General features: G+C 36.9%; 1 protein-coding gene across 4 annotated transcripts in view; it reads left to right on the forward strand.

The window, feature by feature from the left end:
* Positions 1-7,502, forward strand: part of PVALB (parvalbumin) — a 12,051-nt gene extending 4,549 nt beyond the window's left edge. For all 4 annotated transcript variants that reach the window (XM_009881860.1, XM_009881859.1, XM_009881862.1 and 1 more), the window contains exons 3-5: positions 1,221-1,353; positions 1,764-1,873; positions 7,281-7,502. In XM_009881860.1, the coding sequence (XP_009880162.1) occupies positions 1,221-1,353; positions 1,764-1,873; positions 7,281-7,309 (272 nt within the window). In that variant the 3' untranslated portion in view covers positions 7,310-7,502. The remainder of the gene's footprint in view (positions 1-1,220; positions 1,354-1,763; positions 1,874-7,280) is intronic.
* Positions 7,503-11,628: the final 4,126 nt, after the last annotated feature.

Genomic DNA, 11,628 nt, shown 5'->3' on the forward strand with positions numbered 1-11,628 from the left:
AAAAACACTGCCTGGCTGATCGCATCACCCAGGAGAGCAGCCTCTTTCTCTCCTGCTCTGTGCGGTGACCTTCCCGCACAGACAGAAGCCGCTGAGCCCGAACAAACTCAGCAGCCGGAGAGTCGGAGGTCCCAACAAACTGCTTTGCTCCATCCAGCAGCTGTTTTCCTCATTAGCTTCCATTGTTCTAGGGTCTGCTCCAAGTCCCGGAGCAGATGCAATTAGTGGCAACTAATGACACATCTCAGTCAAGCAGATCCCGAAAGACTGAACCTCCTTAATTTTACGTAATAGGAAAAGCTGCGGCGGGAATAAGGATGCAGCGGGAAGGGGGAAAAAAAAAAAAGTCCACAGCACGTTTTGGAGGTCACTGTATTGGATTTCTAATCCACACCACAGTCGTTAGGCTACGTGGGTGGGACAAAAGCGGGTGCGGTTAAAGGACAGGAGAGGTGGAGCAGGTAAACTCATTTATCTCAGCTCCGATTTCAAAGGCTCTGGGTTTGGGGTTGTTTGTTTTGTTTTGGGTTTTTTTTTGAGGGGGGGTGGGGGTGGTTATCCCTTCCCGGCGATGGTGCTTCGCAAGGTCTTGCAGGCAGCACACAGTACAGCACTCCCTTGCAGCGTCTGAGCTTACAAACCACGATTGCACATACCTTTAGTGGTCGAAATGCAACACTGATTTCTAGTAAGTCTTCAGGAAAAACGAAACAAAATTGAAACAGCCATGTGCTCGGCGACACTTCTCGTCACTGCCAGGCTTCGTGGTTGAGCAAGAGCAGGTTTTTTTTTTCCAGGGGTGGACATGTCAAAAAGTGACAGCGATCTAATGGTCAGAGTCCGCTCTCAGACGACTGTTTTAGCGTAAAAGTTCGCAAAAAACGGGTTTAAGGCACTAAAATGAGACCACGCAGGTTAGACTTCAGCTCCCAACTCTATCACAGACTTCCTGTGTGACCTTGGGCAAGTCTCCATCCCTCTGTAGCACAGCTCTTCATCTGCAAAACGGAGACACTGCCCCTCTCCCCCTTCGTTTATTTCACTTGGTCTCTGTGAAGCATGGATGAATACAGTGCGTGCATCCAGCTCCTACCACGGCTGGGCTCGACTGTGACTCCCAGGGTAGGACACGCAGCAGTACGGAAGAAAACCACGGGTATGCGTTGGTATATGTTTCAATGATTTTTCTAAACAGTTCTCTGGCTTTTCACCTCCTATAGCGGCTGAATCTTTCAACTACAAGAAGTTTTTCGAGATGGTAGGATTGAAAAGGAAGAGCCCAGAGGATGTGAAGAAGGTTTTCCATATTCTTGATAAGGATCGAAGTGGCTTCATTGAAGAGGAAGAATTAAAGTAAGTAAAGATATGTCCTTTCTCAAATAACCTTGCTTTAAGAGTCTAATTTCCTGTTTTCTTTTTTTACAAGACTCTAGATAATAGCATACAATTCAATCTCTTGACTATTATTTGTGTGCAATAATCAGTTGTTTGCCAATTACATGATCTAAAGTGTGTTGGAAGTAGCTAGCTGTAGCTTTCATTACAGGGCCCTGAAACACATGAATGATCGATACCTTACAGATAGTTCTTCAGTCAAATGCAGTTTCAGAGTAAAGCACTCCTCCTGAAAGTTAAAGAAAGTCAATAACAGAAGATACAACCCTGGATTCCAACTCACATATCAAAACAGTGGTACAAATACATAGAAAGTGAAACTGTTCTGTGAAAAAAAACTTTCCTTTTTTTCCATGCCTCCTCTTTAGGTTTGTACTGAAGGGTTTTACCCCAGATGGAAGAGACCTATCAGACAAAGAAACGAAGGCTCTTCTGGCTGCTGGAGATAAGGACGGTGATGGTAAAATTGGCGCTGATGGTATGTGATTAGAGGAATAAACTTTGACAGTAACTATCGAATATTACATACAAGAACTGAGGAAATCTAGGAATCACTGGGGGCTGTGACCTTCTGAAGGGCACAATTTGGATTTAATGAAAAGCCAAGTCCTGCTACATTTCCCATACCTTGCTTGCAGGCTTCAGGGGAAACAGGAGCGAAGTTCTGACACTAGAGGGGGCAAGAGTTTTCAAAAACAGAGATGCAGTTAAGGCACACTAAAGCACAGGACTACCAATCTAACTTCTACTTCAATTAGTTTAATTTTTCTGTTGATTTCAGTGGAGTAAGGATCAGGACACTGACAGTTCAAAGTCCCGGGCTTGACTATAGAACTTAGAAAAGAGAAAGAAAAAAAGCTCAGTACCAGCATTTCTACTTGACAATTAGTAAATAGGAAAGCAATGCATGACTTAGCAAAGCAATGCTCTTAGAATTCAAACTACAGTCAGTCTGCTACGGAATTTTTATACAATAACTATCTATCCAGCTTTTGCTAGTGTTTATGTGGGTCTTCACAGTTAAGAAAGCTTGTCACTCCCTTTTACTAAACATGAGAACTACAAGAAAAGAACAACTTTTCCTCTCATAGCATTGCTTAAAAAAATACTGCTGTTTTCTATTCCCCCTTGCGATGAATCAAATGTAACCCACATAGAACATTTCTCCTTTCTCCTCTTTCTTCTGTATCCCTGAATTACATTGGAAGAGACATGAAGAAATGCATCTCTGAATTAAATCTTTCCTCATTGGAGGAGATAGTAGCAGAGGTTTGTGGTCAGAGTACTAAATCATCTAGACAGCAGGCAATTGCTAAGTTTTCACCATACTGACAAGCCATATGATAGGGAGAAATCTAAAAAAAAAAAAAAAAATCTAAAAAACCTCACATCTCTCTGTGTTACCTGGCCTCAGGGATTTATAAAATACATTGTCTCCAAGTAAAAAGCCATTAAAAAAAGGAATAAAAAGCAAAATAAGGTTAGCTAACATAGTATCCCAGTTTAGAAGCTGAAAAAATGACATACAAAATCACCCACTGACATATTAGTCAGCTGATATATTAGCAAAACTACCTGTCCATAGCACACTGGTGTATCAGTGACTATCATCCTGTTTCTAGACTAAAGCCTCTGAATTTCTTAGATCATGACTATATTACAGTTGCAGAGGAGTAATTGTGAAGCATCTAGGGGAAGTAGTAGACAAATATGAAAGCCTTCCTGAAGCCACTCTATGCTGGGAATACGACATTACATACGCTTTATTATATGGGTCCTCCTTATTCCCATTAAAATTAGTGGCAGTAGTACTAAAATCAGTGGGCAAGATTTTCAGAAGAAAGCTTGATTCAGGTAAGTAAGCTTACAGCTGATCCACCAACCTCATATCAGATACATTTTCAGTTATTCCTGGAAGGCCACAAAACAAAAGCAGTACCAACTGGAATAAGAGAACCATATTGCAGAATGACTTTGGCTTATACAAGAGGATACAGCATTAACTTTTCTATTTAAGATTGACCATAACTTCTTTTTAAAGTTGAAACAATGCCTGAAAGCCAGTACATTGTAACAAAGCAATACGAAACACCGCTTCCTATCTCTTTCTTCTGTAACTTTTACTCATCCTCAACTTTGAACTGGAATTACTCCGAATTTATACACAATGATGAGAAGAGAATGAAGCACCTTTTTCTTTTGCTTCTTCTGGTCATATCCCTACTAAATAACATTGTCTGTTTCTTTTCCATTTCTTAAATTTGACTGCAACAGCAAATTGTTACACTGGAAAGGCTTGAAATACATGCAAAATTAACAGCTGGGACTGTGACCAAAGGATGAGGATGACAGATACTTCCAGCTTTTCCTTTGGTTTATAAATCCAGTTCCAGACTATAACAGCCTATGTAAATAAAATGTAAAGTCATGAATGTACATCACATTCATATTCAGTACTGCAATGCTATATTTCTGTTGCAAACCATTTGTTTGTTTACCTATAATTGAATTGTCAGGCCTCACTTTTACCCCTTGTTTCAAACATCAGCTTCTTACATCACTAAATAATCACAAATATGCAGCCTTTCACAGGGGTTAATGTTAATTCACTAAACGGTCCTTGAATGCTGTCCCTCAGGAGTCCATAGCAGTTGTAAGAACTGATCTTCATGGATTTTTAAGGCCGCAGAGCCATCTTTCTTGGACATACCATCACAAATGTTAATCCCAACCTAATCAGCCTTCTTCCAGTTAGAGGCCTCACGTTACAGATTTTTCTCTTAGGTCTCCTGCTTTAAACCTTTCATCATTCCTGCAAGACTGTTCAGCTCAAAAATCGTTCCACTAGCTTACCTCTTGAACGATCAAGATTTGTAATTTGTGGCTGATCTGCCAATTTCAAACAGTTGAAAATTTGCATCCTGTTCATGCAAGACATGATCATCTTCTGTGTGATGTCGAGCTCCCTCCATCTTCCACCGATGTGAACAGAAGATGACAAATTGGAAAAAAATTGCAGGCCAAGGCCAGGTTACCTAATAAAACTACAAACATTAGCTTCCAGATTGGATTGGGAACCGATGCTGAAGCCACTCTGTCAGCTTCAGGAGAACATTTATAAGAAAGAGGAGAAAAGAAAATGAAGATTTCTGCTCATAAAGTTTTTTTAGTCTATTTTGTGTATTAGCACTGGACATGCACATCATGACCTTCAGTTTCTTGATATTGATGGACTTGAGAAAGTACATAGAGAATTTAAAGTTCATGCACTGTAGACAGAATAAATCCAAATCCTTATCCCAGTAAGTCAAAATATTTTCCTTGATACAGCTCAGCTTCTGCAGACATTTTGAAATATTTCACTTACTTTCTTTAAACATTGTAAAAATGAGACATCAAGCATTCAAAATTACAGCTGATAAGTCATGACCTTGCCACAGGTAAAAGTCAAGACAAAAAAGAAAATTCTTTTGGAAGTCCTTCTTTTCTTATCCCTCTTTGTGCTCTTTTATCTTTTAAAATAAATTAGTGTAAGTCATTACGTATGAAGTTTCCTAAACAGATTTGCTATTGTATGGATAATGTAAAAAACACAATCTGATGAGAGAAAGCATTAGTCTACAACTTGTCCTCTGCAATTATATCTGTCATTTCAGTAAAATACTACAGGGTATGCATTAGACTGCTATAAACTACTAAACTATACTGAACACAGTGAAAAAATCCTCTCCTTTTAAGCCTGAGCTTTGACAGAAGATAGCTAGTAAATTGTTTTACATGACAAAATAGTCTAAATCCTTTTAATTTAAAACTATTATTTGTGCAAAGAAAGATATAATTTGGTTTGGAAGGAGAATTATGACTGGAAAAGAGGATGTAGTCAATCACAAGGATTCTCTCGCTAACAGGCCAGTCAGAGGCAATAAACATTTACAAGAATGACCAACAGGCAGGGGGTAATATACTGTGCCTTATCACAGAAGTTTTGCATATATGAATACACTTTGTAACAGTACCTCTACAAGCCACCTGCAGTTGGGCTAACTGTCACAGGAAAATAAATAGTGAACCAGTTTACAAGATTATTCACCTGGAACATCTTTGAAGTATTTAATATACATTGAAAATCCTGGAAAAAAGTATAAAATGCATAGCAGTTGTTCACAACGCAGTATTTTATGGTTTGCTGGCTATCAGAAAGTACCCATGAAATATATTGCCACTAAGTGATAATATCACTATCATAATGCATTATAGAAAATATTTGGCTGCAAGTCTGAATAACCTTTTCCAAATATATTCCGTAGATATAAATTATTACAAAAAGGATTAAATTTAGCTGTAGCAAGTATGACGACTTATTCTAATAGAATATTTATAGTTAGTTTTCCCTTTTGGAAAGGTTTCATCCATTGCAGTTCATGTTTCTCTCTGCAGGATTTGTTCACACAGCAATTTAATAATCATGGCCTTTTTCAGTTTTTGTTCAGAAGAGCCTGGGTTTTTATCACAAGTACTTTATGTTATCTCTTAAATTCAGTTTGCAATACTTTCAGTCTAGGTACCCACCATGTACAGGATTTATACATGTTTTGTGTTAAGTAATCTGCATCACTAATCCTAATTTGGATTTACATCTTTCAAAATGATGGATACATTTAGATTAATTTAAACCCTCTGACACTTATTTCTCAGTCTGGTTTGTCAGCGTTTGGCAACATGTTTTTTGGACATGTCATCAAAGTGCTATCTGTTTGTACACAGCAGTCAGTAAAGATCTCACTTGTTAAGAGTTCGGCATTTTTCAGCTGAACATTAGAATGTTCTTTAACATGCCTAATTTTCTTCTTCTATCTTTTTTTAGTTGCAAGACATTACTCTTCATTATGGCAAACTTCACTTATTTTCCCTTCAGCCTTTACAGATGACTGCCTCCCCTATTTGTCATTTTCCTCTCAGCTGATTATGTTAAACCTATAAACCACTCTCTCTGTATACCCTCTAATCCCTTTATCATCTTTGTTGCCCTTCTTGGGATTCCCTCCAGTCCATCATTTTTAACGCTCCGAGGCACACACAACTGTGTAAGGTATTCTCAAGTGTAACTGTTCCAAGGTTAGATGGAGTTAGGAATTATAACCTCCTTGGGTAATACAGTATTCAGAGTGCAGTATGCCAGGCAGCTATTCACCGGGAGACAAACGTGCCTTTCCCATGCTTTATCACCCTGCTGAAAGGCATTATATATACACCAAAGCATAAAATAACCCCGAACTGTAGATAGATACATTTATGTAAATATTATGGATGTTAACACTAATAAACACCACTGGGTAAAATCCTGGCCCTCTGACATCACAGGAATTTTTCTCATTATCACCAACTACATAGGTTTGTGTCAGCCTTCTGATTTTGTAATCTGTCATTTTCAGTCAATTTGCCATTACACAATTGAGTTTAAATGTAATATATTTATAATATAGGGACACAAATACTCTGAAAGAGTCATTAATAAGTCTCTTTGCCAAACTCTGATACAAAGGAAATTTATCTCAGTGCAAAATTAAATTTCTCATTCTTGCCTTCATCCCATTGAGATTTACAAAGGAATAACAGGGAACTAATCAAGTTCTTCAGATTAATAGCGGTGGACAGTCTTGACAGTCTGGCACGTATAACATATCTCCCTTACCCTCAAATAATCCTTTCATTTCACTGTAAGATTTCCCAAGTCATACTTTCCCCTTAATTAACTTGGATTTCTTTGTTCTTCTGTTATTGTGATGTTTCTGCTACACCAGTGACTCTGTAATCATTGTAATATGCTCCCTCCTTCTTTACATTTTCTTTTTTTAATTTTTTTTTTAAATTTTTCCCTTCTCCAGAATTTGCAACTCTGGTGGCTGAATCATAAAGGCTTTGACCAATGCAAACCCTTCACCCATCCTTCACTGCCCAATTCCAACCACCTCCTGCTGACTGCTTTGGCTCCTGTTCTATTTATTTATGTTATTTTATACTCCAGCTCTGTTCTCTGCAATCCTGCAACTCTGTAATTGTGCTGAAAGACACTGTTAAAATAATAAAGGTCACATCAATCTGGGCTTTATTCTCTCTCACTATAACTTGTTTCTTATGTCATGTAGGCTTGGCACACGCTGAGAGAAAATTTTACTCTTTTTTGCTGACATCCCTGCTGCTTTATCCTTTGCTAGGGTAAAGTGGGAAGAAATTTAAAAAATTATTTGCGATAAAACATGCATATAATGAGTCATTCAGTCCAAGTTCTGAACTGTGGCAAAACTGACTGCATTATTTTTAAGCCATCCCTGCTAAATGGATGCATACTCATAGCCTGGAAAATCTCTAGTGATGGCAATTACCCAACTTCATTTGGCAGTTTGTTCTTTCAACTTAATCAGTGTTACAGCTAAAAAGTATTTCCTAATATTTAACCTACATCTCCCCTGCTGCATTTTGGTGATCAGTAAATTGATACTTGTCTGTATCATTTGTTAAATTTGCCTGGTGTAGGGGGATTTTTGGATAAAAGGTTTGACAGGAATGTCAGTTGGTGCCAATCATGCATGGGGATAGCTTCGTAAACTATTAAGAAGTGGTCACTTCTGAAAAACAGGATATGTTTACTACCAATGTTACACAACTATCTAGGACAGAAAGAACAGAATACTCACATGAAACAACAGTATGAATTTCAGGAAAGGGGACACCAAGATTCAGATGTGATGCTACTGTTGACACTCCCACTGTTAATTTAGTATATCAAAAAAACCATCAAAAAATATTTCTTCTAAAACTTTACCAGAGAAGTTACTATCTTTCTTTGAGTTACATACAGGAAACTGAGACTCAAGCTAAGGAAATGACTAGTCAACAGTAAGCCTATGACAGAGCCAAGAGCTAAACACTTGTTTGCCAAATCCTGTTCAGTAACTTTGGCACCACTGTCATACTTTTTATCTTTTTTATTTTTTTTTTTAAAGCAAAGATTAAAGTGTGTGTGTGGGGGGAATCACTTTTAAGCAATGTCTTCCCCACATCTTGACGGAACATTGGTTACTACTGCAATGAAAAGGAAGGATATTTGCCATTTCTGGATTCCAAACTACTCTCTGCAGCAATAATACCTTATTCCATTCAGATTTATTATAACTAATTTAATATAAACAAAAAGATAAGGCTGAAACCTTGTCACCATCATATTGTACAGAATACCATTCATTGTCAGCCACAGTGATTACTCTCAGCTACTCGGGAAGCCCATAAACAGTCCCTAAAGCCGTTCTAGATTTTCACTCTGTAGTATCTTGCAAGGAAGACTTTTTGCTGAAGCTGCTGTGCGTTCAAAAGAAATCCTCTGCTTTTGCACAATGTATATACGGATCTGAAGAATGTATTGATTTTTAAGTATTCTAAATAAAGCAAATGAAAACGGATTGCAGTGAAGCAAGACGCGTTATTTACTTTTTCTCGGCAGCTGCTGACCTCAAGTGGCGAGAAAGCGTAATTACAAGAGTATACAGGGCTACAGAAAAAACGTTAGGAACCCAGCTATTGAAGTATCATGAATGAAGATCCATGGAATCAAATAATCGGCATAAAATCGCTATATAAACAAAGCCCTTTACAGTCTCTTTCTGTTCTTTGAACCTTCAAGGATTTATATTTTAAAGCTTCACCTGATGGCATAAAAGCCGAAATTTTATCCAGAGCTTTGACAAAAAATAGCACAATAGAACATAACCAATAATGAGTCTAAAAATTATTTATAGTACATTATGTGAAATAAAGTAAGTTACAGCAACATTAAGGGGAATATTTTACTGGCATAAAAGTCTGAAGACCTCAATGATTCCTGTATCAGTCTTTCTTCACATTATTCCCTCTATCACTCCTGAACAAACAACACTGAGTGCCTAACTTGGCCTGAAATTTTTCAGCTATACAGTAATGGATAAGATGAAAAGAAATATCCTTTTACTTTCAAACTGAAAAAGTTACAATATGGATGACGCTTTAATGGGTAGAGAGACCTCCAAAATACCATCTTTAGTTTTCATAGTGACAGTACCCGATATTCTAAACATGCATTTGGTCAGTTTATTAAATATGCAACTAGAATAGTCAGAAGCCATGTAATCAGAATTCTCATGAAATCATTTTTAAACCACTTTTTTTTCCTAACTGTAATTTAAATTCAAAGTTCAAGTGTCAATATTTTTTTTAAAAAAATTCAAAGACATGTAATATAAAAAAATCTCTGTCCAAAACAAAAATTACTATTTTATCAATTATCATAAAGCTATTACTTTTTTTTCATTGCTGCCTCTTCAATGTTTATCTTAGATTCTTACTTTTCCCACCTAAATTCCTTCAAAACCTTCCCCAAATCTTGAATTGCTCCATTTCCAATTAACAAAAATTTTCAGAATTCTCCTGTTAGGTGAAGTTATCCAGTCACAGCTCAAGATGCAGCAAACATGCAAAATTTTAAGTTACAATAAAATATAAGATAAAACATTATACATGCAACATATTATTCATTTTCATATCACTCTTTAAAATGTCTTTAAGACTGTCACAGAAACTACTGTAAAGACCAAAGAAAGCAGAATTTACTACAAAATTTAAACAGGTTTTCAGCAGTGTGGATTATAGTATGCTTGACAAATACAAAAATATCCACATTACCCTGCAATGTACTATTTCATGAAGAAAGGTGTTTTAATTTTCACATGCATAAGCAAAGGAGCAAAATTAAGTTTCTCCAAGAAACATTTACCTTAAATTTCTTAATTGGCATCTTACATCTTCTTCTTTGTCCTGAATAGTAAGTCTTCCATAATTTTCTCCCCTGTTGCAATACAGTAGAAGTTATGAAAAAAAACAAAAACAACAACTCCAGCCAGCATGTTGAAGACAAAATTTTAAATAATCAGTACACATCCCTTCCTTAGATTCACAGCTAATGGTTTATAATGAGACACAACTGGATGAATTAAGATATATAAATTATGTTTACACATATAAAAAAAGACACAACTTCTTTGCATTGGTATTATATATTGCTAGGAAAGAAATACAGCTCAGCCTCAGCTACAACTCAAAAGGAAGAAGAGCCAAATCCTCAAGTCATAAACAAACCGTAATTTCCTGACAAATGACATTAGCATTTAATAAAAAGTGTTTGTACCAACAGACCATCTCCAACTCTTAAAATTTCTCAGATCACCGTTTACCATTACCAAACTCTTAACCAACAAATTCGTAATTGTTTATGCTTTAAGAGTCCTGCCAAGCTTTTAATGGAGTTTCATGGATCAGCAATTTTCCACATGTCTTATTTTGGGAATCAATGGACTGGAGGCCATAACACCTGTTCACTTTGCAGAAGCTGAGCTTGGATTTGTATTTACAGTCTATCCACCAGTCCTGAGCTAATCACTGCCTAATGTCCTATGATTGCTTCCACTCTTTGTTCACTTTATCAAAGCAAAACTTACTAGTTTGCTTCTTTTGCCTTCTCTGATTTTGCATTTTTTGGGGGGTAAGTAAGGACACTTTTCCCTAGGTTCTGAATATTTTCAAAGATTGGAAATGCAGTTCATGTTCCCCTTTCTGGTGACACACACATAGTTTTAGCAAATCTTCTCTGCTATAGTATCTAAACATTAACAATATTGTGTCTGAAACAGAGTTAATATTGTTATGGAATTAAAAACTGTGGCATTGCACAATATTTGCAACAAGTTATGCCTCAACAAAATATCATCACATATTATGAAGGTTCATTGCAGACACAAATTAGCTCATAAAATTTTTATTAATGAGCATAAAGCACAAGAGAACCTCATTTGACTCTAAAATTCCAGATTGAGATTTAAGTCGTCAGCAGATAGAGAACACTTTTTTATTTATAAATCAATTGCAACTGAAAAAAATTATATGGCATGCACTAACACACCAAAATTCAGCTGTGGTTAAAGCACGTGCTGACATTCTTGTTTTAACACCACACAGGAACCATGGGTAACAGATACAAGAGAACAGGCTTTAGCATGTGCCAGTGACTAAAATACCTCCTCTAGGTCCCAGTCTCTCTCACTGCTAACACACGCTTGAACCTGAGCTGCTGCACCTTCATTCTGAGCAAGTATTTTAGCAGATTCTCTTTTCCAAAGAGACAAACCCTGTAGAAATCCCAACACTCTC

This window comes from Charadrius vociferus, unplaced genomic scaffold (assembly GCF_000708025.1).
Source record: "Charadrius vociferus isolate BGI_N301 unplaced genomic scaffold, ASM70802v2 scaffold413, whole genome shotgun sequence".
In the NCBI taxonomy this organism is placed as follows: domain Eukaryota; kingdom Metazoa; phylum Chordata; class Aves; order Charadriiformes; family Charadriidae; genus Charadrius; species Charadrius vociferus.